Raw genomic sequence first — 26500 nt, forward strand, 5'->3', positions numbered from 1 at the left:
GTGGTGAGGATAAAGAAGGTGTTTGGAGGAGGCCATGGGGAAGTAGCCCAGGGAGTTGTAGCTATCATGCAGCTGGTACAGGAGGCACTATACACAGCTGCGATCCACAGGGCCCTGGGCTGGAACCTGGAGTAGAGGGCAGGCCCAGGTTCCCCCCAAACCTCCCAACTCCTGATCAGACACAGGAGGAGCTGACCCAGACTGTGGGTTCCACAAGAGGGGAAGATCACTGAGGTGAACAAATCTGCCAATAAGCGCAGGACCCACTAAGGTAGAGGAGGAACTTTGTCACAATAGTCACAGGTCCTTTCCTACATCCACCTATATTTCACCCAAACATAGAGATTTCCAACTCTGTAGCATGTGGTGCCTGGTACACACGTCAGATAGTTTTTCTGAATGTGGAAGTGTCTGGGCAACATCGGCTGGAAAAAGAATCTCCACTCTCCATTTCAGTATGTATCACAAAATAAACAATTACATCAAAACAAAGAGTCGAGCTTCCTTCCACTTGCATTATAATAACATAAGCACGGCCATACTGGATCAGACCAATGGTCCATCCAGCCCAGTATCCTGTCTTCCAACAGTGGCCAATGCCAGGTGCTTCAGAAGGAATGAACAGAGCAGGCAATCATCAAGTGATCCATCCCCTCTCGTCCACACCCAGCTTCTGACAAACAGAGGCTAGGGACACTTAAGAGCAAGGTTTTACATCCCTGCCTATCTGGGCTAATAGCCATTGATGGACCTATCCTCCATGAACTTATCTAGTTATTTTTTTAACCCTGCTATAAGTCTTGGCCTTCACAAACATCCTCTGGCAAAGAGTTCCATGGATTGACTGTGCGTTGTGTGAAGAAATATTTTTTTTCTTTGTTTTAGACCTGCTGCCAATTAATTTTATTTGCTGACTGCTAGTTCTCGTGTTATAAGAAGGAGTAAATAACACTTCCTTATCTACTTTCTCCATACCAGTCATGATTTCTATCCTCTATCATATCCCGCCTTAGTTGTCTCTTTTCGAGGTTATGGCCAGAAGGGACAGGGAGCTGCCTCCCTATGACTCAGAGCCAGAGAGCTGCACCCCATGCTCTGAATCAGCAATACAGCAATGCCTACAGCCAGAGAAGGATGTCTGGGACAAGAGAGGTGCCCACCCTTACCCCAAGAGTCCATCTTAGAAGTACAACCTATGACATGGTGGAGAATGTGGGCGTTCACTTTCTAAATCTGACACAAGGGTAAATTGGGGAAGATTGAAAGCCCATGTATGTTATCCATGTCACTGCATATTGAGTGAATGTTTTCAGAAAACTATCCACAATGACTCCAAGATCTGTTTCTTGAGTGGTAACAACTAATTTAGCCCCCATCATTCAATATGTATAGTTGGGATTATGTTTTACAATGTGCATTACTTTGCATTTATCAACACTGAATTTCATCTGCCATTTTGTTGCCCAGTCATCCAGTTTTGTGCGATCCCTTTGTAACTCTTCGCAGTCCACTTTGGACTTAACTATCTTGAGTAGTTTTGTATCATCTGCAAATTCTATCACTTCACTGTTTACCCCTTTTCCAGCTCATTTATGAATTTGTTGAAGAAGACTCATCCCGCTATAGACCCCTTGGGGACATCACTATTTACCTCTCTCCATTCTGAAAACTGACCATTTATTCCTACCCTTTGTTTCCTATCTTTTAACCAGTTATGGATTCATGAGAGAATCTTCCCTCTTATCCCACGACAGCTTATCTTGCTTACGAGCCTTTCATAAGGGATCTTTTCAAAGGTTTTCTGAAAATCTAAGTACACTATATCCACTGGATACCCCTTGTCCAGATGATTGTTGACCTCCTCAAAGAATTCTAGTAGATTGACGAGGCATGATTTCCCTTTACAAAAACCCTGTTGACTCTTCCCCAACAAATTCTGTTCATTTATGAATCTGACAATTTTGTTCTTTACTATATTTTCAACCAGTTTACCTGATACTGAAGTCAGGCTAACCGGTCTGTAATTGCCACGATCACCTCTGAAGCCCTTTTTAAAAATTCATGTCACACTAGCTATCCTCCAGTCATTTGGTACCGAAGCTGATTTAAATGATAGGTTACAAACTACAGTTAGTAATTTTGCAATTTCACATTTGAGTTCCTTCAGCACTTCTGGGTGAATATCATCTGGTCCTGGTGACTTATTACTGTTTAGTTTATCAATTTTTTCCAAAACCTCCTCTAATGACACCTCAATCTGGGACAGTTCCTCAGATTTGTCACCTAAAAAGAATGGCTCAGGTTTGGGAATCTCCCTCACATCCTCAGCATGAAGATTGATGCAAAGAATTAATTTAGTTTCTCCAAAATAGCCTTATCTTCCTTGAGTGCTCCTTTTGCATCTCAATCATCCAGTGACCTCACTGGTTGTTTAGCAGGCTTTTTGCTTCTGATGTAATTAAAAAAAAATGCTGTTACTTTGAGTCTTTTTTGACCTTACTAATTATATTTTTACACTATAGGGAGTCCATTAAGAAATATACCCATCTAGCCTTCTTGAACATCTAACACAGCCCAGTCTGCTGTCTTTTGGGTGAATGTGCCACCTTTTGGGAACACAGCTAAACATGCTCTTTGCTACACCACACAGATTACCACTAAGCGTAGTTGCCTCCAGTGGCCTGATGCATGGTTTTCACCCCTAGCTTCCCAAGTCTCATGTAGGGTCCATACTTCCTATAACAGTGATCTGTCAAAACTCTCTCCTCTTTATTTTAAAAATAAAATACATGGAAGCTTACATCACATCAATGTGAACCAAAACAAAGCCAGCTTGCCTGATATAGAGCTATTAGCCATGACAGTAACCCTTTAACAAAGAGAAGAAAAAACACTAAACTTTACCTTAGTTGCTTTTAATTTTCCCTTCTTGATCAGTTTCTGTATCATCCTCAGTGCTTTGAGCCTCTTGTTATGCACACGAATTGCATCAAACCCCACCTACAGGACCAAGTTATCAAAATGATTTTTGTTTTATCTAGGCAAACAGCTGTAGAAATTCCAAAGCCAATTAAATGGCAAACCTTCAAAATCATCACAGACTACTTACAGTGGATTTCAGGCTGCTTTTCAATCCATCTATATTAGCATAAAAAATAGGACTGGAAAATCTGAGAATTTTCACTCCTTCTGGTTCAACAACCTGTTGTCAAAATAATTTCAAGGTCAAGCATGGATATAACATTTACCTAATTAGCAGCACCAACCAAACTTTAGCCTAATAGACCATCAGTTTGATTACTTGCCAAGAATCCAAGTAGGCACCTAATTTATATAAAAAGGAGCTGATTGCTAGCTACCTTCACTTTTAATATAAAGGTTTAGCTCCCAGAAACTATTGCTCCCAGCATGCAATGTGGTCTGACCACTTGGCTCCAGATGGATATTTTTAAACTGAGATCCATTATCTTCAGGAGATGTGCTTTATAGATCTGCAAGGTAGAACTCCATACCTCACTTTAGTTTGCAGGCTGCCATTAGGAAAATAACCAGTCAGAAACACTCACAGTTTTGTAGTTCTTGACGTTCTTGTAGAGGTCTGTGCCAGGAACGTTCCCAAGGCCACCCCATGAGGGACTAACAGAAACAAAAAGAAAATATGGTGTAAAATTAACATTCAGCTGAAGAACGTATAACATGGGATGACTTGTTACATATAACCTTTTACAGAATGGCGAGAATCAGCAAACGGAATAGCCCCAGCAGGAGGTTGTGCAGGGGATTCCCTTGGATATAGCAGGCCCTTGCTTGGATGTGATGCACTTTGATCTATGGTGACTCAAGCGTACTGACTGCACCACTTTTAAGCACTTCCTGACAGCAAAGCTATGGACTGGCTTTGATGTCAGCTTTGCTTCCTGGATTCCAGGCGGAAGGAAAGGTGTTATCTTATATTCAGCAATAGAGAGTTATGAGGTGGCTGAGCAGTGGAGCAACATCCTGTGAAGTCACCCATCACCTCCATTCAGTTCACTTATTCTTCCACATGTTTGCTCTCATCCATGCTAGGCAGTGAAGGGAACACCAGAGCCATAGTCAACAGCTAAAATGTGAATCTTGGAGTGGAATCTTAAAGCAGCAATAAAGTGTGGGTGGTGGGAAGGGGAAGGAATGGTCACATAGCACACACATGTCTGCACATATCTTCTACTCTACAGGTACCTTATAAAGACACCCAGAATAAGTAGCTGCAGAGAATGTTACATGCCAAAATGTTATCTGTCTCAACATGTGCCTTCCCCCTCCTCCCAATGGTACTGTTCTATACTGAGTGAATAGTAATTGATAAAGTATGGCTACTCATATCTTCTTATACTTTATTTTGAATGCTTCCATCCCTTTTAAGATCTCTCATGGGTATCTAAATGACAGATGGCCAGGTAAAATATAGAGTAGATCAATCATAAAAATAATGCATGCGTCCTTTACATCAATGTAACTACAACACAGTACCTTCTGGCTTTAGAATCTATGAACAGAATTTCAGAAACAGAAGGGTAGATTTTCTTTCACTTCAAATTCATGGTCAAATATGACTGATTTTCAGACATAAATTTTCTCCTTTTCTCTAAATTCCCTTACTTATAGCACTGACTGGTTTTTCTGTTTCTGTGTTACTTACAACTGAACTCTCACCACAACTGTCAGTAATCCGAACACAAGGCCAGCAAGTAATCCCAAATCAAGACCCAGAATGATGGATGCCACACATGTGAAAATCCAGATCATCTAGAGAGGAAAGAACAAACATAGTGTCTCTGAATTAAACAAGAAAATAGCTTCTGATCACAACAGAAGATCACTACACCAAATAATAATAGCAACAAAAGAATTTAAGCTTCAACATGGTCAAAATACCCAGCTATGTACTGACTTCTATATTAAACTTTTCCTTTATTTCCAAGCCACTTTTGCCCATCTTTGTTTTGTTTGTTATTTGTATTTTGTTTTTAGGCAATAAATTATCAAGCTATTCTAAGATAACAAAGTCTAGCAGGGACTCAGTTATCCCTTGTACAGTTAAAGAAGATACAATTTTTCATGGTCTTTACTTCTCTCAAGCAGCAGCTACTTTTGTTATTTTCACTCCAGGAGTTTGAAGCAATGTATTTCCCCAAGAACCTTATTTATTGTAGGATGATAGTCTGCCCTCAGATATGTGGTGGCAAAGGAAGGCTTCCACTTATTTCTGGGAGAAGGATCTGTACCACAAATGGGTAGTATTTCACATAAACCGGGTGGGGAAGGTGGGGGGACACACATTTTGAAGTCTGTGCTGCCTACTTGGGCTAATTCCTGAACTCCTTACTCAGTTACAGCTCAGAAACTCCCATTGGGCCCAACCCTGTGAGGTACTGAGCACCATCTGTTCCCAATGAAGTCAAAGAGACTTTTACCCAAGAAAAGGACTGAGTAAAAATTGAGTAAGGACTTTGGGATTTGGGTGGGAAGCCTGAGGGCCTTCAATCCATAAAGCACCAAAGAAAAATAAGGAACTTGGGAGAAGCATAGGCATTCATGAGAAAATATTTGCATATCAGGGATTATGTGGAGATGATACTTTCCATGCAATACTTGATTCCCACAAGCACGCCACACAGAAACTCCAATAAGAGACATGAGGGGGCCTTGGGATGAGATTATAGGGGTATGACGGCACAGTCTAAATGTAATTGTGCATACATCTTGACACAGCAAGGGCCCCTATGTACACATTCCAGCACAGATTATTACTGCTCCAAGTAAGAAAAAAAACATTTATTTGGTGAGGACTGTGATGATATTGGTCCAGGCATGGTCCACACTAATGTTGTTGTTGCAGGCTATATGGCAACATTTGGCGACTGGTTATGCGTTGGTTCAGAATCTGAATATAAGGGGCCAGATTCTCTTATTCAGCCAAACTGTGCTCGGCAAAAGACCACAGTGGGATGGTAAAAGTGACTTCAGGCTGTCTTTACATTAATCTGCAGCTCAACTGATTGAACTAGAAGGCAACTCTAAACTTTGCTGGTTGCTAACAGCAAGGGATGGCCCCTGATCAAGCCCCCTTTCCTCTAGACACACCCCTTCCGATGGGAGACTAGGAATGAATGTGATATAGAAGCTGTCACAAGTGCCTCCTACACAGGATGAGATTTTCACTGGCTGGATCTGCTGGCTTTAGGAGAGTTTTGTGTTGGCAGACTAACACAAAACTGCGTTAATGGACCAGATAATCTGTCTTAAAGTCTTTTGGTGTTAACAATACAAAATTCTGTTTCTGTTAACAAAGTGTGGAAGTTATGAGTAAACTGGGTGGGGTTAAAACACAAAAAGAGAACTAGAACCAAAACATTTAAGAAAAAAGTAAATGACTTACAGCATCAGCCTTATTCTGCCTCCACAAACGAGGAACATCAAACACCTGCATGAACATCCCTTTCAAGTTGGCAATGACAATAGCTGCCAATACAGACTGCAAAGAGAGATTGTGAAAACTGGGTTATTCAGAAGGGAGAACACACTGTATGTTTTTGGGCCAGTTTTCTGATTATTAATTACACTATGAGCCAGATAGTCTTCTGGTATAAATCAGCACAGTTCCAAATGGAGCTGCTACTCCAATGTACATCAGCTGAGCATATGGCCTAAATGGTGCAGGGGTAAGAGTGCTAGAGAGGAGAAGCATCGTACCTTCTGTAAGGGCTCTAGCAGTTTCCCCAGAGCCACAATGGCAATCAGTACAATCCCTGCTGAGATTAGGCTGGCAACCTGCAAAGACAATAGTAGTGTTGATATGAAACAAGTATTTTTAGACTCTCTGCTATGTTTTCAAACTGACTATGAATAATGCATATGTTGGTATATTTTATATTTCTTTGTAAACAAGGAGACCTGTTAAAATATTTATTATGTTTAAGTATACACAGCCAAATCCAGAAACAATTCAACTGTACAAGGTGATTAAGTCTCATCAGTCCATGTAAATCACCACAAATTAGTACCTTGGGAAAGGGTGACTTTGTGTAAGAGAAGAGAAGAAATCCACACCAGCTCCATATTCTACCTGCTACTTACCCTTTGAATGGCCCTACTATTAAATAGTGTACAGTTGTTATTATGTAAAGTATAACCCACACTAGGAAAGTCTTTGTGTCCCTCTAGTGGCTGGTCCACATAAGACGTTTGTGAGTGTTACAGGCTCCATTTGCAGTATTCTGGGCTTTAGCTTTAGCAGTGGTGTTTCATGCATTTAGCACTACATAACCTGGGTTCAAATCCCACTGTCTACCCAACCAGCGTCATACAGACAAACATATTGGAGTTAACCCTCTGTGAAGTCTTTGCCTTATGCAATATTAAACTGAAATATCTTTAAAATTAATAGTAAAATAAACCCATTACCTGGGTTTTCCCACCAGTGCTTTCCTGGACAGCAGTACGTGATAGAGCGGTAGTAGCAACAAAACAAGAGAAAGCTCCTGCAAACACATTGCTGATCCCATAGGCAATAAGTTCCTAGAAGATTAGATGATGATGTAAATGTAGATTTTTTTAAGATGTCATTTACACAAATAGGTGCTGAAACTAGGGGTGCTGGGGCAGCAGCACCCTCTGGTTTGAAGTGGTTTCCATCATATACAGGGTTTAGAGTTTGGTTCAATGGCTCTCAGCACCCCCACTATACAAATTGTTCCAGCCCCCTGTTTGCACAGCAAAGGTAACATTTCCTTATAGGAGCTTGTAAAGTGAGAAGTACAGTAGGCTTACACAAAATACTGGATTCGTTACAACAGCTGCTGTAAAGTATTTCAGAGCTGATCTGCACACAGTTTTTTTTTACTGATTTAACTACATCATCTTAGAAACCAATATAGTTAAACTGGTGCAATCCCCTAGCGTGGACACAGTTGTACCAGTATAAAGACGCCTATGTTGGTATAGCTTAATTCCATAAATGTACCAAAATAAGATGAGACGCCCAGCTCTGAAGGCTGTAAAGTAAAGGGTGGTGTAGTATGGTATTGTAGCCCTTACTTCTGCACTGCTGCTGGTGGGATACTGCCTTCAGAACTGGGCATTTAGCCAACAGCTGCCACTCTCCAGCCACCCAGCTCTGAAGGCACCGCAGAAGTAAGGTTGGCAATACTGCAACCCCTGTAAAATAACTTTGTGACCCACCCCCAACTCCCTTTTGGGTCAGGACCCCCCAATTTGAGAAACACTCGTCTCCCCCATGAAATCTGTATAGTATGGGTAAAATCACACAAAAGACCAAATTTAACAGGGGAGACCAGGTTTCACAGTCCATGAGGTGTTTTTCATGGCCGTGGATTTGGTAGGGCCCTAATTATCACTGACGAAAGAAGGTAACTGACCCTCCCTCAAACCTTCTTTCATGGCCTGTTTTTATGCTCTTATTATTTTTCACTCATCTAGTTTAAGCAGACTAGTAATCAAGCTTTCTTTCTATGACTTTCTGTTGTTGAATGTTTGCCAGGCATAGTATTAGTACTAGAAGGAACATAATATTTTTGATTATCAATCATTCAGCTACTGTAATCACTACGTAATGACTTCTGGAACAGGGCAGTGTAGCTAGAATGTTGAAAACAGTACATGCAGCTGTACTACCCACTTAGCCTTATTAAACTGCAAGTGAAGACATGTTAGGCAACCTTCATTTAAAGTGTTTCCCAATGTGAACATTGTGTATTATAGTTTGACGATACACAATGGCCAACATAGAGGAGTCTCCACTCATAATTCACATGCTTAGAGGGCCAATTTGGTTACCTAATAAATAAAAATATTTCTAAAATCAGATATATTGTAATTAGGGCATTATTCATTAGTTGTAAAGGACAGAAAGACCAGTTAAACAACATGCTTGGCTCATTTTTTGTAGCAAATACAATTTTCCCACATATTCAAAGGATGCAATATATGTTCAGCATGGATAGAGGAGACAAAGGTAGCTCTAAGCCATTTCTTCATCTTCCTTGATCCTACGGATAGAGACAGTTTGAGCAACCACAGGGTTTGTCTACAGTTTTTATAACACTATAAATGGTTTATAAATGGCTATAGTTGAAGCAATACAACCCCAACGCATTAGTATGGATGCAGTGACAGTGGTATAAAGGTTCCGACACTGGCACAGCTTACACCCACACATTTACAGGAGTAAGCTGTACAGACATACACACATTAATAGCAGTATAACTGTGTCTACACTAAGGGGATGTGCCAATTTAATAATATAGGCATAAAATCATACTCCCAATTGAAAGAGTTAAATTGGTACAAAAACTAACTATAGATCAGGCCTAACTTATGCTGACTGGAGTGGTCTTCCAGGTACTGGTTCACCAGCCCAGCATTGCCCCTCCCTACCACCAGCCACCTCAGAACACTCCCTATGCAAAGAAGTGGAAGCAGGCCACATAAAGTCAGTTATTCCAGGATTATGTAAGCGGGGGAATGGTCCCACTATTGTGAGGAACTTTCCTGGCTTCTGCACTACCCCAGTGAAGTGGGCTAGCAAAAGGATCTGAGTCCTCGCTCCCACTTCCTTTACCCAGAGGCCTCCCTGCCCTTGAGGGCTCCCCTTCTACTCTCCTGTCTGGCAGAGTCCTCGTAACCCCAACAAGGCTGGGCTCAGGATTCCTGGGGGGCTCAACCCCCAAACCTGCTGTGGTCACCCAGGACAGGGGCTAGGGTGTCCCCACTCTGGGGTGCTCTCTCTGCACTGGGCATCTTCCTGACCCACTGATCATTTCATACAATTTAAACCAAATACAAGTTGTTTGTTTAACAATTAATTTCAAAAAAGGGTAAGGAAAAATGGGAAAGATTAAAGGAAAACACATCACCCTGCTCTATGGCAGGGAACGTTACAAACAGTGTCTCTGGACATCAAGGCACTTCACAGTCTGTTCCTTGTAGGTCCCAGGCCTCCTTCTCAGGCTCTGGCTGTGCTGCAGGGATGCTGCAGGTTGGACCCTTGCTCTGGCCGTGGCCACACACTCTCAGGCTCTAGGTGGCAGAACCCTTCTTCCCAGCGTCATCCCTGCCCTGTCAGGGTTATGAGCTCCCTTCAAGTCTGGCCTGCAGAGCCTCTTGGCTGAGGTGTCTCCCTGCGCTGGGCCCACTGCCCAGGGTCCCCCTCACTCTTCCCAGCTGCTCACTGCTCCTGGCTCCGGACTGCGGGAAGGAACCAGATGCAGACAGCTTGTGTGTTCAGGAAAGCGCGCCGCCGTGAGGCGTGGCAACCTTTTTATTCTTTCAGTTACAGCGTCATGCATAGCTTACAGCCTTGTTTACTTGTTTCGCATTGGTGGAGGACTCTCTCTTCCCCTTTTTCCCCTCACCCGCTGCATGTGGGCAGAGCGTGCTATACTTTCCTAATCTTGTGATAATATGGAGTCAGCATTCTGAGACAAATCAGCATTCTGTGGCAAAAGGGGGTTTTGCAGGGGGCGGTTTCTGGTGGTTTGCCAGCCAGGACCGATCCCTACACCGGACTGCTCCAGCCTCAGCTCCAGCTCCAACTCCAGCTCCACACTGTCTCAGTACGGCTGCTGCTGCTGCTCTGCCTTCAGCTTCCGGGGCTGCTTGTCTGGCCCCTCTGACTCTGACTGCTACAGCTCTGCTTCCGGCAGCTCAGCTTGGGCCCCTGCTCCTCCTTAGCTCGGCCCCACTCCGTCTGACTCAGGCAATTCCAGCTCACAGGGAGGATGGGACCCCCCCCCGACCTCCTGACTTCCTGATTAGCCTGTCCACCCTGTCAATCAGGCTGATCTGGAGCATTGGCCTCTCCCCATTGTTCCTGGGGACTGTCAGTCTCAGGCTCCTGATTTCCCATTGACCCTTCCCCTTTTAGTGCTGGGATCTGGCCAACCAAAACACCCTCACTGAATGTTAGTAAGGGGGCAACGGTCCCCTTACATTTACATCACCACAGAATTCCCCTACACAATGGTTATCCCCGCTTCCTCTTAAGAGCATCTTTCAGTGCCTTGATGTCACTGGAACAACACAGGAGATTAACCAGGACTGAGGCTCTGGTTCAGTATCCTGGGTAGCTCACACCAGTCTCACCTCTATGTATCACTGACTGTATCACAGGACCATATCTTATCTGCTTTTTCAAATAGTTTAATTAAGTTCACATATGAGAGTTTCACTTGTGTCTGATAAATCTGTATAATTTCTTTTCCAGTTTGGACATATGAGCATCCTTCATGCCCAAATTACATTTAATTTGTTTTTAAATTAATTGGGTTTCATATACCTGATTTCCATCAATAGGATAGTCATGTTTCGTTGCATAGACTTTTGCCACAGACACAGCGATAGCATAAGCAACCACAGCAGTGGAAAATGCGGGTGCTATCATTTCTGAAAACATACTGACAGCTGGAGGCTCAGGAGGCAAAAACCTAATATTTAAGAAAATATATTTACATTATCAATTTTGATCAAATTCTGTGTTTACTAGATTTGTCAAGAAGCTTCAAGGCAGCAGGACACACATACTACTGATAACATGAACAATAATATTTCAAATTAACAAAAAGATGGGAACACTTGCAGACCATACAACAAGATTACCTTGTTCAATATGGCCCAAATCCTGGTCCTATTGACAGGGCTGGCCTTAGGGAAAATGGCATGCTGGATGAACTTGTATTTTGGCGCCATTTTCCCTTACGCATGGGGTTTGGTCAGATGGCGGGGCAGCTCCCCATATAGTGACCTCTCCCCCGTGACTGGGGACCTATGGGGGCAGGAAGCAGGGGGCACAGGTGCAGGAAGTCTCATCCCTCCACAGCCTGGCTGGGACTAGCAACTGGAGTCCGGCACACAGTAAGAGGCCCCAACTGGAGCATCCCCACCCCTGCTTCTCCCCAGCTCCAACCCCATCACTGGGTTTAAAGGGGCCTTGGGCTAGCTGGGATATGTGGGGGGGACCTAGCTCTTATATAGCATTTTCATCCATAGGTCTCAAAATGCTTTACAAAGGAGATATTATTATTCCCATTGTACAGCTAGGGGGATGCTTACCAAAGGCCATGGAGACAATTAGTGACAGAGCCAGGACTAGAATTCAGGAAATGTTTGGCTGTGAACCAGACTGTGTCTCTCTCTGATTCTCACAAATATTCTTTTACTAGTCTCATTAATAGCCATTTAAAATATTAGCTGTATCTCAGAAGATAAGTGCACTCACCCTCTAGGAATGGTTTTAACAATGCCTGCATTGTACTTTTTTTCCAGGTCAGCAGCATATGAGATCCCTGTGGCTACTATTGTCTGGAATCATATAAAACAATGGTTTTAATACTAAAACATTGCTCTGATTTTCCTGCAATCAGCCCAGTCTCCTGTGTTTCTTATTAGGGTACTTTGCTTACCACAATTACTTCTATAGGAATAGGAACAGGGATCTTGTGTTTGAATCGATCATTTATTTCTTTAACTACCATACAAATAAAAATGGTGAGTAGCCCAGCAATGAGATCTGCAATGTTGGTGGTACCAATTCTTTGAAATATTTCAATGAGGGTCTGGAAAAAAAAAAAGAAAATTCAAAATACTTTGAAGCCTCTTAAATAGAATGATAAACTAGCCCATATAGAGAAGCAGACACAGTCTCAGAGGTGGTCAGGGACTACCTGTCCCATATGCTCATTTTTACTGGTCTAAGGAATTTGATTATGAATGTGAGTTTCTTTTGTGCACTATCAATCTCTCACTGAATCAGTGGGTTGATCTCACGGTGAATTTAACTGAAGAAGCACAACTAGGAGAATGACTGATCTCTTATTTATCAGATGCTTTTTAACTTCTGTATAATTAAAACTACATAACAAGGGTTAAATCCTGCCTGTGTTTTGTTGAAGCACAGGGCAAGAAAGAGGACATATGGTGCCTCTTCCTCCTTGCCCATATAGGAGGCAAGATCTTTCTGTGGTGCTCAAGAAGGAGCTAGCAGATGCATGGCTAAAACACTGGCTCACTCACCATATGCCCAAGGAGCATGGTATCTAGTGTGTGGATTAAATATTTGCTCAGCCTCCCTATCTCCATTGTCCATAGCCAGAGAGCATGATTCTGCCATCATGGATCCTGTTCTGGAGAAAACCAGAGTCACCTCACTTCATGGTGCCCAAATCCTCCATTGGAAGTCAGCCCTGGCCAGGAAGATTCCTACAGCAAGTGTGTAATGGGCAGGATCTCTATCCATCCATGCAGCACTAGGCAAAGGAGGATGTGACCTTATTGTTTTACTGCACACAGCAATTTGTGCAGCTGATTTAAAAAAAAATTTAAACTGCTGACAAAATGGTAAACATAATATGCTTTCAATACTAAGTGTATGGAGGTTGATCCAGAGAGAGGACTACTAATTATTCTCACCCTTTTTACTAATTTCATCCCAACACCCATGTGAAGGAGGTGAGCCCATCTTATTACTATTCCTACTTTACATGTGGGGAAACACTGACACACCGATGCTAAAATACTTGCTCAAGACCACACAAGTCACTATCAGAGGTGGGATTAGAACTCATTCATCCACGTGCTCTGCACACAGTGGCTCTGCTTGACCAACTTGTTACACTACAAGGACGGCAAAGAGTCCTGTGGCACCTTATAGACTAACAGACGTATTGGAGCATGAGCTTTCGTGGGTGAATACCCACTTTGTCAGATGCATGTATTCACCCACAAAATCTCATGCTCCAATATGTCTGTTAGTCTATAAGATGCCACAGGACTCTTTGCTGCTTTCACAGATCCAGACTAACACGGTTGCCCTTCTGATACTTGACTACAAGGACATTAAGTTTTAACCAAGAGCAGCAGCTCTTCATTTTTAGGCTCATCAGAGTTGGGAGCACCATCTAATTTCTTTTCAAACTATATCTTTCCTAGTTGCACTTCCCTTTGGCTATCATAAAAGATACAGATGGAAAAACCTGAGAGATCATCTGGTACATCTCCATGACAGTACAGCATTGCTTCCTGTAGAGCAAGCGCAGCCAAACTTACTCACCCTCCAAGCCGCATACAACAATCTTCAGAAGTTCAAGAGCTGGGCACTCCTGCCAAGGCTCGGGGCTTCAGCTCTGCACGGAGGAGGAGCTTGGGGCTTCAGCCCCATGGCAGATGCCTGTCTGGGCTCAGGGCTTCATCCCTGCTCCTGCTGAAGCCCTGAGCCACAGCAGGAATATCCTGTGGTGCTGGAGCCCTGAGACCCCTCCTCCCTGTTGGGCAGAAGCAGAGGTGATGTGGGAGGAGGGGCACATGGGGTCACGTGACCCCCAGATTTTTGACAGGGTTTGCTGGCCCCAGTCAATCACATGGCGACGCTAGGCCCCCTCCCTGCACAGCAGCTACTGGAGCCAGCAGGCTGGGAACTGCAGCCATGGGACGAGGCAGAAGCAAACAGCTGGGAGGTGCAGGGAGAGCCATTGCTTTTGCTGCTGCCTCTCCCCACAGAGCTAACAGCTTGGAGTTGCAGGGAGGGGCCACGGAGAGCTGGGGAAGGCATGCCTTGGGGGGCATGACTCAAGCTGTTGTGGGGGGAGGATGAACCTTTAAATTGTGGCCCTCCCTCCCCCCAGAAGGCACCAGTTGCCTCTGGCAGAAGCACTTAGCCCCACCACCCCACCTCAGGGCAGAATCCCCAAGCTTCCCTCCCAGCAGTCTGGTAGGCCTGGTCTACACTACGAGTTTATATCGAATTTAGCAGCGTTAAACTGATTTAACCCTGCACCCGTCCACACAACGAAGCCCTTTATATCGATATAAAGGGCTCTTAATACCGATATCTGTAATCCTCCCTGACGAGGGGAGTAGCACTGAAATTGGTATTGCCATTTCGGATTAGGGTTAGTGTGGCCACAATTCGACGGTATTGGCCTCCGGGCGCTATCCCACAGTGCACCATTGTGACTGCTCTGGACAGCAATCTGAACTCGGATGCACTGGCCAGGTAGACAGGGAAAAGCCCTGTGAACTTTTGAATTTCATTTCCTGTTTGCCCAGCATGGAGTGCTGATCAACACGGGTGACCATGCAGTCCCAAAATCAAAAAAGAGCATGGACCGTACGGGAGATAGTGAATCTGATCTCTGTATGGGGAGATGAATCTGTTCTATCAGAACTCAGTTCCAAAAGACGAAATGCCAAAGCTTTTGAAAAAATCTCCAAGGCTATGATAGACAGAGGCCACAGCAGGGACTCAACACAGTGCTCCATGACAAGCATAACGGAAAGCTAAAGAATCAAATGGACACTCATGGAGGGAGGGAGGGGGGACTGAGGACTTTCGCAGTCTCCGAAAACCATTTGCATTCTTGGCTGAGCTCCCAATGCCTGAAGGGTCAAAAACATTGTCGCGGGTCGTTCAGGGTATATGTCGTCAATCTCCCTCCCTCCCCCCCCATGAAAGAAAAGGGGGAAAAATAATCTCTCACCTTTTTTCAATGTCATCATATGTCTACTGGATGCTGCTGGTAGACGCAGTGCTGCAGCACTGAGCAGCAGCATCCCCTCCCTGATGGCAGACGGTGCAATAGGTCTGTTAGCCGTCGTCATCATCCCGTGAGTGCTCCTGGCTGGCCTTGGTGAGGTCGGCCGGGGGCGCCTGGGCAAAAATGGGAATGACTCCCAGTCATTTCCTTCTTTAAGCTTTGTCTCCTGGAGATTCAGTCCTGCCTGGAATATGATAGCAGCTGGAGACTGCGCTCCTATCCCCCCTGCATTTAATGTCTAATGGACATTCAGTCCTGCCTGGAATAACATAGCAGCTGGAGGCTGCTTCCCCCGTTTTATCTCAGTAAAGTCAGTGTTTCTTATTTATGCATTCTTTATTACTTCATCAGACAAATGGGCGGATAACTGCCATGGTAGCCCAGGAGGGGTGTGGGAGGAGGGAAGCAAGGAGTGGGGTTGTTGCAGGGCACCCTCCAGGGCATGGAGCTCATCATTTCTGCAGGATGTCTGAGGCTGTGACCTAGAGCGGCTGTTTGCCTCTTTGGTTCTTTAGTAGGCTTGTCTGATATTCTAGGCAGGACTGACTCTACCTTTAGACAAAACCTAAAGAAGGGAATGACCTGGGGAGTCATTCCCATTGTCCATGCACCCCGGCCTACCTCACCGAGGCCAGCCAGGAGCACCCATGACAGCAGCAGATGGTACAATAGGACTGGTAACCATCATTGCCAATTTCCAAAGCAGCAGATGGTACAATAGGACTGGTAACTGTCATCGCCAATTTCCAAAGCAGCAGACGGTACAATAGGACTGGTAACCATCTCTACTAACTTGCAAAGGTAAGTGAATGCTGCTGTGTAGCACTGCAGTATGGCGTCTGTCAGCAGCATCCAGTAGACATACGGTGACAGTGAAAGAAGGCTAAACGGATTCCATGGTTGTTGTGCTATGGCGTCTGCCAGGGCAATCCAGGGAAAAGGACACAAAATGATTGTCTGCTGTTGCTTTCAAGGAGGGAGGATTGACTGATGACATCTACCCAGAATCACCCGTGACACTGTTTTTGCCCCATCATGCATTGTAATCTCAACCCAGAATTCCAATGGGCGGGGGAGACTGCGGGAACCATGGGATAGCTATGGGATAGCTACCCACAGTGCAACGCTCCAGAAATTGACCCTAGCCTCGGTACATGGATGCACACCGCCGAATTAATGTCCTTAGTGTGGTCGCGTGCACTCGACTTTACACAATCTGTTTCCAAATACCGGTTTCTGTAAAATCGGAATAATCCCGTAATGTAGACATACCCATAGATGCAAAATGGAGAGATGAGAGGGATCTGCGAGCCACACTTTAACTGTAAAAGACATGCATGCAGATCACGAGCCACAGTGTGGCCACCCCTGCAATAGCGCATTACTTAGTGCTTTGTCCGATCTTATTTTCAATGTTCCAAGATGCTAGAGCTTCCATTAGTTCCTAGGAAGATTATTCCACAGCCTAACACATCTCACTGTCAGAAAGATTTTCCAAATATTCTGCCTGATTTTCTCTTTTTCTCAATTTCACTATTACTCCTAATCCATATGCCAATTTATTCCACTCCATACATTAATAGACTGGACATTCCATAAACATTGCGAAGAACTGAATATACTTCTGCCTGAACTGGCCCTCATTTCTACCAATGTCAGCAGAGTAGTATTTTAAATAAGGTCTGATTCTTTTTGGCCAAAGCCTGTCCCCCTTTGGAGACTTGTTAGCATATAGCCAGTCTAAAGCCCTTTGAGCTCAGCCCTGCTGCTGCTGAAGTCAATGAAAATACTCATTAGCTTCAGTGGGAAAAGCTGTAGGTTCTATAATATGTGACAATTCAGGAAATCAATATTACTACAATGCAGTCTAGATAATTCTTCATTTGACCATTTTCTCCAAGATTTACCCCCAGATCTGATAGGAAGATTTAATTTGTATTTTCTCTAGCATTTCTGTACAGCTACACGTTGAAGTCCCTTAATAAATTATTTTATTTTTTCTGCTGCATCCTCCATAACTGGGTGATATCCTTGTAAAAATAATACAAGAATTGTGTACAATATCTCAAATGTGTTGTAGTAATTCCCTAACATAGGACTGTACCCTTTATAGCACATGGCCACACAGACATCATAGTCATTAACAAGGACAGAACGCAGGACCTTTTCCTCCAGAAAGACAGGTCTCTTTCACTTAAATTAAAAAAGAGTCACATCGATCATCCTATATTTTGTCAGCCCCTATTGTATTAATCTGGCTCCACTATTGTATCCAAATGTTATCATCTCACTGACCTGTTCCTTCTCCCAGGACATTGAAAGTGAATTAAACTGACCTCAAAACAGTCTTGTGACATCCTATGAACAGAGGAAAGGAAAAGGAGCCTTCCACAAATGCAGAATTGGGGTCCATTCATGTCAATTAAACCCAAACACCTATCGATCTATTGACCTTAATGGGAGCAGGATCAAGTCCTTGAAGAAAACTCTGTATTCCCTCAATCTATTATGTATATCACCCCTGCAGGAAATGAAGGCAGAAGATGGAAGAGAGGCCACTATGGAGAAATTGTGGCATAAAACAAAAGCAAATCAGCAGGGCATACTTACATATATTATGGAAAGGATCCCATTATAATTTTTGGTTGAAACATTTAAGACTATTTTCAGTTGTGAAACAAAAACTTGAAAAGCAGCTGCAGTTGTGAATCCTCCAACCAGGGGATCTGCAAGGTACCTCACAATGAAACCAATCTGAAGGGCTCCAAACACAAGCTGGAAAAATCACAAGGGAATAAGTTTGCCAAACAGTTAAAATGATGTTACAAAATGCGTAGGATTCAGTCCCATACAGTATGCTGGCTGAGAACAGGTCAAATGGCAACAGATTGAGCCAGATTGTGATATCCTTACTCACACTGAATAGCACCTTATACCATAAATAGCTCCACTGAAGTAAATCAGGTTATCTGTGGAGTAAAGTACTACTCAGCGTGAGTAGTGGTATCACATGTAACTTGGCCCTGTGTGAATCTGAAAAGTCTGAAACTACTTTATTAAGGAAAACTTGAAGGGCTTCATAGTGTAGCCACTGTGAGTGCTGCTGATTTCATTGGGAGTACTGTGTACAGAGCAGCTGTAGAATCTGCTCCTGAGTTCTTCAATAGAAAAGTGGACAAAAGAACAACTTTGGTATATCACTACTTGTCATGGGACAGCAGGATTGATATGGTGCCTTGGACTCTTTCCTTTGCATGACAGTTGTTGTGGATTTCTACCCTATCCACAATGTCCATCTGTGTCCTATGTAGCTCAAATTCTCACCCACTTTTACATTATCTGGTGTCTACTTCTGCATTTTCTATGTTAGACATGCCTTGTTCTTTTTGTATTGACTAGGACTCATTGGACCATCTTCCCTCACACCAACCAGCATACCTTCCAGGGAGACAAAGGAAGAACTGCACAGCTGTGTAGAGGGGTAGACCCACCTTCCTGATGATCCAAGTTCTATGCTGTTGGAACTTGGTTTCCCTACAGCTGTCTCAGGCATTTGGCAGTCACTCAGCTATGCTTCTGTCTCCTCCACTCCCAGCCGTTCTGTCACAAACCTTTTCCCATGAAGCATAGGAGCTGGGACTAGAGGTCCTAGGGGTACTGCCATCCATCCTGGCTTGAAGTGGTTTCCATCATATACAGGGTTTACAATTTGGTTCAATGGCTCTCAGCACCCTCACTATAAAAATTGTTCCAGCACTCCTGCCATGAAGGGGGAAATGTATTGAGTTCGCTGTCATTTGAAAGCTGTGTAAATTTCAGGGTGACTTTCCCTCCTCCTGTGTGTTTCACCATGGGAAGGGAGCCCTAGTAAGCTATTTCAAGCTCCATTTTTGCCAATTATTTAATAAAGTAAAAGCAACATCAGCCTGAATCTTTGAGGCAGTTCTATTACCTGTATAATTCCAACCAGAAATGTGAGGGTACTGGCAATCACTACTCTCTGTGCATCTCTGGATACAGTGTCTATCAGTGTTTTGTTAAGCCCTGTAGCATTACTGCTCATTATGTAGAACTTGTCATCAGGTGCCATGCTCAGCACAACAGATCCCACCATCAAACTGACCACAGGGAAAGGTCCTGTAAAGATGAACAGTATAAAGCATGACTTTACATACATCACAAAATCAAAGTGTTTGCAAGATAAAATAAGCAGTTCTACATTAGCAAACTAGTTAAAATGTTTTTATGATGACAAAATGCCTGTTCATTAAATAAGCTAGAATGAACTTCTCTGTGCCTCCATGGTTTTCATTCTGCATGATGTCCAGCAGAACACAGGACTGATGAACTTCAGCACAAATATAAGCAGTAAAGCTGTGCATGGGAACAAGTAAAGTTAAGCATTATGCATAGCCCTCTGTACTGAGCCAAAATATGTTTTAAGCCCCACCCACTTGCCATCATTAAAGCTCAATACAATGAATATGGTTAACAAAATGACTGTCTCACACTGAATATTAATAGTCATGCCAAACATAAAGATTGTGAAAAAAAGATAATTGACTGAAACTGAAATTAAACATATGCAATTACCAACTGAGAGGTGCCTTGATGTTCCCAAGAAGAAATATGTCAGGAGGGGAAAAAATGCAGAGTAGAGACCATATCCAAGAGGAACTGCAACCAGTAAAGCAAATGCCAAACCTGTAATCATATATAATCATAATTTTAGTTACAAATCTCACAGACTAATCTCCGGTCAAGTAATAGGCCAAATTTTCTGGAAGGCAGCTTCCTTTCAGGTAGGCACAATTTGAAAATACATTTTGTATCTATAATTCACTTGTGGGCACAAATCTGAGTTTTTGTGCCTCAACATATTTGAGAGTACCAACCAGGTAGTTACAGGTGTAAATATTAAGTGTTACACCAGCCATTTGTGTTCTCACAAAACACAGGCACAAATTTTAAGGGCTCTGCAAGGTTCAGGCAGGCGAACTTTGCTGTGAAAGCAGCTGATCTACCTTTCCATGGGTAAGTTTGTGCCAAAAAAGTCTCAGTTATGGCTGGAATTTTCAAACATGGATGCCCATTTATTCATCACCTCTGAAAATTAGGCCATTTTTATTTAGGTATCTAAATATGGCACCCAAATTTGAAAATTTTGCTCCTTACCAATAAAATAATCAATTAGTAACAAAGGCTATGATGGGGCTCTGCAGAACAGAAAAGCAGTTTTGCAAGATGTTTTTCCCTGTATAGCCATGTTGCCTTCCTCGGCATATCTGTTTGGCCTGTCAGCTACATTGATTAAGTGTCAGGAGAGATAAGGGGATCTGGAGAAGTGTTATATCCCTTCCCACCCCTAGAACTGTGGAGCATCCCCAGTAAATTGTGCAAAAATTTAATGCTGTTTCAGGCAGCACTAACTGCCACTATGGAGTCTGAGTCCCCTCTCAGAGGTATCACAAAGGGCTACCAGGACTTCAAGATAAATAATAAACCGGCGGGAAGTCTGAAGAGCAGCACACACAAAGAGTCATGGGATCTGTCTGGTTTGGGGACCAAGGCACTTGAGGCTCCCTGGCATCTGCTTAATTTTTTGGCTCAGTTTTTTTTGTTCCACCTCCTGGCTACTATGAACCCAACCATCTTGGGCTGGGGATTATATGCAGGGTATGTAGTTCTAAACAAGCCACAGAAATTTTGTATTAATTTATCTCTAAGCACATTTGTGCTAGAAGGAAGCATGTGAGTCCAAAAATGTATTTAAACAGTATATTTTAAAATAAATTGTATTGCTGGATTCTAACTTTAAGAAGTGTGTGTGTGTGTGTGAGAGAGAGAGAGAGAGAGAGAGAGAGAGAGAGAGAATGTTCTTGTGGTTAAAGCACTGCCACTGCTTGGCCTGGTTATCAGAAGATTTTCCCAGCTCTGCCAAATGCTTCCTGTGTGACCTTAGGCAAGTTAAGTCATCTCATATTATCTGTATCTCAGTTCTAGTTGATTCTACTTCCTCTCTTCCAACCTTTGTCCAGCCTGATAGCCTATTTAAATGACAAGCTTTTGGGGGCAGAGAGTGTTTCTGACTATCTTTCTATAATGTCTGCCACTATCAGACCCTAATCTTGTTTGGGGCCATTAGATGCAGCTGTAAACACAGATACTCGACCCACTGAGGGGCAGAAGGGGGCAACAGAGCTGTAGAGGCAGCTGACTTTATCGTCTGCACAGGACCGGGAAGATTTGCTTGCAGGTCTAGATGAAGGGACAATCTTGCCCAAAAGAATTACTATGCTGGAACAGTAGCCAGTCTAGTCCTGTCTTTGAAAGTGGCCAGTATCAGAAGGTCCAGGGACGAGAATGGGATTCTTACTTATCTCCTTCTGGGGTTCTTCACAACTGCCTAGTCATGATTAAGCTAACTAATGCTTAGTCATCTGTATGTACCACCTCTCTGTTTATCTACTTTTTCTATCATTAATAAATGTATTAAACAAAGCTAGCTGAACATTGCAAACTATGTTCTGTGAATATCCATTCCAATTTTTTTAATTTGGCCAGGTTCATGTCCATTTTGTTTACTACAAATATTTGAGCAATCAAGCTTTACTGGCACTAATGTTAACAGAAAGTTGTATTCATGAGTTTATATTTGGATAGACAAGTGTTTGGAGTGCTCAGTCATTTGAGGAACAGAAATAATACTAAGTGACTTATCTGACCAATCACAAATAACTGGGTAACACTATTCAATTTTTAAATGTTCACCTTACGTCCATAGAGTTAAAAAAAATAAAAAAGATACTGGGCAAATATATCTGAATAACAACTTCAAGGAAATTGCAGTCTTCTAGTCACTATTGCATAAACAGAAAAAGGAGGCTAAATTAAGGAAATAAATAATTTATTGTGAAATATTAATTCATATACAATATAAAATAGCATTAGTCCCCATGGATTTTAATCATGGTTAACATTGAAGCACTGATTAGAAAGGGTAAGACATAGTTAGGGCAATGTCAATATAGTACATCCAGTTTCTCCTTAATAACAGATAAAATCTGCCTGGTCCTTACCTTGTAAAGTAGCTACAAGCCCCGTACTGACACCGGAGATGATATCACTAACTAGCCATTCCTTTACTCTGTACTTAGGTAGCCATTCCAGGACAGGGAGAAAGGACTTGGTTATCTGAAAGGCCTTTTTTCTTGAACAGCTGCCAAAAAAAACCAACAAACTCCAGATAATTAAATTGTCAACCTATCCCTGTAAAATCAGAACTGGAAAGTGGAAAAAATCCTACCAAGAGATCTCAGTAGGTGATATTTAGCCAAAAGAACATTGGTAATATTATGTAGAAACTGTCTGAATGTTTTTTACTATTTACTGATTTTATAGTGCCAAATTCTGCTCTTAAGTTAAGAGTTACCCCAGGTTTGGTCCATAATGCTTAGAATTTACTACTGAAAATGGTGACAGCCATCAGCAAGTTTCACCCATCATAACTTTTTAAATATTTCATTTGCAAAACCAATGGCTGGTATTTGGTGATGCACAGTAACGAGTGGATTTTCTCAAAAGAGATTTTGTATCAATCAGGGAGTTACCACAGCATTTAATTTTTTGTTTATGTTTCTAAAAATAAAAAATGATCTACTTTGAAAATAATTTTGAATTGTTCACTTTTCCAAACAAAATATTGGATTATTCTCAGTGGGTCGACGTCTGTCACTCTTATTCACACTGGCTAGCACCTTACTCTGTGTGTAGTCCCACTGGTATTGAAGTATATTATCTGAGGAGTAAAATACTACTCACCAGGAGTAAAGGTACCCTATAGTCCCCTGAATGTTAAAAGAACGAAAGATTATCAATGTTCACATTATTTTAGACTATTTTCTTATTACATAGTTAGGTACAGGCAGAGCAATATGTGTTTTTGGCAGTAATTTTGGTTTTGATAAAAAGTTTTTCTATAGGATCGAAAGTTGATTCTTCAGTTGGGTCCAGTTTATTCTGGTCCGTGATATGATTGTTTGTGTGTATAAACAACTAGTCTCGAAAGAAAAAGGATTCAATCTGCCTCGGACTATAAAAGGAAATCAAATTGTAATTGCAATATGTTATATGTACCGCCAAGATTACTTCCAGCAACAAAGAATAATGGTTGAGCAACTCTATACATTCAAAGGAACTCCAGAGGCTAGACTCTGCACGTGCTAAATGTATCTTCTAATAAGGACAGTGTTGGGTCAAATTCGACTCCGTTCAATTTAGACTCTGCGCCCATCCCCGTGGTATCTGAGCGCCTCCGCTGACTTCGACAGAGTCTCTCTGGATTTACACAGAGCGGAATCTGGCGGTTTAACGAGACGGAAAACACCTAAATGTTACTTGCGTGGTTTATGTCAAATAAAATCAGGATTTCAACCGGTCACAAAAACAAGGGGAGGAGAAGAAGGAATCAATAGAGCAGTGACGGGGAGAGAGCCAAGCACCTGTGAAAACTCTCCCTGTTGTTCTGGTCACAACTTATCTCCCAGCCCGGCGACTGGCGAATGCCGAGCCAAGTGCGCAGCAGGGACAGGCTGGAGTCTGTTGTGCCCGGGCTTGCGCTTCCCACACGCCGGGAGCTCAGAGCTTCTCCGGGAAGCCGCTAGCGCGGTCAGTCCCGCCGCCGCTCGCTCCGGCCGGGGGCTGGGGCTACCCAGGAGCAGCCGAGCCTTTCGCCTCCTTTCCCTCTGCTCCTCCGCGCCCAGACAGTCCCTCGGCTCCGCGGGCCGCCGCCGCCCTTAGCGCTGCCCAGACACCGCCCGGGCCCGCAGGCAGGTGACGCCGCGCTCACGGCCCCGGGCTCCCCAAAGTCTCGGCGGGACTCCGCGCCCGGGCTGTGTCCCCTCCCCGCTCCCCGGCTCCCCCGGCCGGCGGCCCTGCTCTCACCTGCAGGCTCCCTGCACTCGCTCGCGCAGGGTCGGCTGCAGACGCGCTTTCTTCTCGTTCTCCTCCTGAAAGGCCGCTTCGCTGTATACGGGCCGGGACACCACATAGCGGCCGAGGTCCGGCCTGGGAGCGGCCTGCCGGCCGCCTGCTGCCATGGCCCTGCCTGCGCGGGGGAGAGAGAGCGGGGCACCATCAGCGCCGCCCGCAGCCACCCCGGGGACCCACCCACCTGCTGAGCTTGGCGCAGCCTGTCACCCACCCAGCCCGGCCCCAGAGCGCCCGCCCGAGCCCAGCCTGCGCCCAGCGAGCCCAGCGCCCGCCCGAGCCCAGCCTGCGCCCAGCGAGCCCAGCGCCCGCCCGAGCCCAGCCTGCGCTCAACCCGCCCAGCGAGCCCGAGCCCAGCCTGCGCCCAACGCGCCCAGCGCCCGCCCGAGCCCAGCCTGCGCCCAGCGAGCCCAGCGCCCGCCCGAGCCCAGCCTGCGCCCAACGCGCCCAGCGCCCGCCCGAGCCCAGCCTGCGCCCAGCGAGCCCAGCGCCCGCCCGAGCCCAGCCTGCGCTCAACCCGCCCAGCGAGCCCGAGCCCAGCCTGCGCCCAGCGAGCCCAGCGCCCGCCCGAGCCCAGCCTGCGCCCAGCGAGCCCAGCGCCCGCCCGAGCCCAGCCTGCGCTCAACCCGCCCAGCGCCCGCCCGAGCCCAGCCTGCGCCCACCAAGCACTCAGCGAGCCCAGCGCCCGCCCGAGCCCAGCCTGCGCCCAATGCGCCCAGCGCCCGCCCGAGCCCAGCCTGCGCCCAATGCGCCCAGCGCCCGCCCGAGCCCAGCCTGCGCCCAACGCGCCCAGCACCCGCCCGAGCCCAGCGCCCGCCCGAGCCCAGCCTGCGCCCAACGCGCCCAGCACCCGCCCGAGCCCAGCGCCCGCCCGAGCCCAGCCTGCGCCCAACGCGCCCAGCACCCGCCCGAGCCCAGCCTGCGCCCAACGCGCCCAGCGAGCCAAGCGCCCGCCCGAGCCCTGCCTGCGCCCAACCCGCCCAGCGAGCGCAGCGCCCGCCCGAGCCCAGCCTGCGCCCAATGCACCCAGCACCCGCCCGAGCCCAGCGCCCGCCCGAGCCCAGCCTGCGCCCACCAAGCGCCCAGCGAGCCCAGCGCCCGCCCGAGCCCAGCCTGCGCCCAGCGAGCCCAGCGCCCGCCCGAGCCCAGCCTGCGCTCAACCCGCCCAGCGCCCGCCCGAGCCCAGCCTGCGCCCACCAAGCACTCAGCGAGCCCAGCGCCCGCCCGAGCCCAGCCTGCGCCCAATGCGCCCAGCGCCCGCCCGAGCCCAGCCTGCGCCCAATGCGCCCAGCGCCCGCCCGAGCCCAGCCTGCGCCCAACGCGCCCAGCACCCGCCCGAGCCCAGCGCCCGCCCGAGCCCAGCCTGCGCCCAACGCGCCCAGCACCCGCCCGAGCCCAGCGCCCGCCCGAGCCCAGCCTGCGCCCAACGCGCCCAGCACCCGCCCGAGCCCAGCCTGCGCCCAACGCGCCCAGCGAGCCAAGCGCCCGCCCGAGCCCTGCCTGCGCCCAACCCGCCCAGCGAGCGCAGCGCCCGCCCGAGCCCAGCCTGCGCCCAATGCACCCAGCACCCGCCCGAGCCCAGCGCCCGCCCGAGCCCAGCCTGCGCCCACCAAGCGCCCAGCGAGCCCAGCGCCCGCCCGAGCCCAGCCTGCTCCCAACGCGCCCAGCGAGCCCAGCGCCCGCCCGAGCCCAGCCTGCGCCCACCAAGCGCCCAGCGAGCGCAGCCCAGCAGACGCTCGGCGCCCAGCGAGCGGGCACTGCGAAGAGCTCGGCCTGCGCCCAGTGACGAGCCCCCTGCATCGCTAGGGAGCCCTCCCTGCGAACCCAGCCTGTGACCCAGGAGCCCAGCACCGAGCTCCCAGGCCGCCCCCAGGAGCGCACCGTGAGCCCAGCCAGCAAGTCACCCCGCACCCCACAAGCCC

The 26500-nt window shown here is 45.9% G+C and overlaps 2 protein-coding genes across 2 annotated transcripts in view; one reads left to right on the plus strand and one right to left on the minus strand.

Annotated features, from left to right (window-relative positions):
- The window catches only part of SLC26A4 (solute carrier family 26 member 4), a 34628-nt gene that overhangs the window by 7907 nt on the left and 221 nt on the right, over positions 1 to 26500 (minus strand). The window contains exons 2-16 of the mRNA XM_030544852.1: positions 24534 to 24696; positions 22670 to 22809; positions 20184 to 20294; positions 19543 to 19727; positions 18201 to 18365; positions 12462 to 12614; positions 12278 to 12360; positions 11339 to 11486; positions 7447 to 7560; positions 6736 to 6813; positions 6422 to 6517; positions 4682 to 4788; positions 3567 to 3636; positions 3110 to 3202; positions 2905 to 3000 (exon numbers count right to left, since the gene is read on the minus strand). Coding sequence (XP_030400712.1) covers positions 2905 to 3000; positions 3110 to 3202; positions 3567 to 3636; positions 4682 to 4788; positions 6422 to 6517; positions 6736 to 6813; positions 7447 to 7560; positions 11339 to 11486; positions 12278 to 12360; positions 12462 to 12614; positions 18201 to 18365; positions 19543 to 19727; positions 20184 to 20294; positions 22670 to 22809; positions 24534 to 24688 — 1794 coding nt within the window. The 5' untranslated portion in view covers positions 24689 to 24696. The remainder of the gene's footprint in view (positions 1 to 2904; positions 3001 to 3109; positions 3203 to 3566; positions 3637 to 4681; positions 4789 to 6421; positions 6518 to 6735; positions 6814 to 7446; positions 7561 to 11338; positions 11487 to 12277; positions 12361 to 12461; positions 12615 to 18200; positions 18366 to 19542; positions 19728 to 20183; positions 20295 to 22669; positions 22810 to 24533; positions 24697 to 26500) is intronic.
- LOC115645252 (basic proline-rich protein-like) lies at positions 24687 to 26384 on the plus strand. Its single transcript, XM_030549624.1, has one exon. The coding sequence runs from the start codon at positions 24687 to 24689 to the stop codon at positions 26382 to 26384; it is 1698 nt and encodes a 565-aa protein (XP_030405484.1).

The sequence above is a fragment of the Gopherus evgoodei genome, chromosome 1, assembly GCF_007399415.2.
Source record: "Gopherus evgoodei ecotype Sinaloan lineage chromosome 1, rGopEvg1_v1.p, whole genome shotgun sequence".
Classification (NCBI taxonomy): Eukaryota; Metazoa; Chordata; order Testudines; family Testudinidae; genus Gopherus; species Gopherus evgoodei.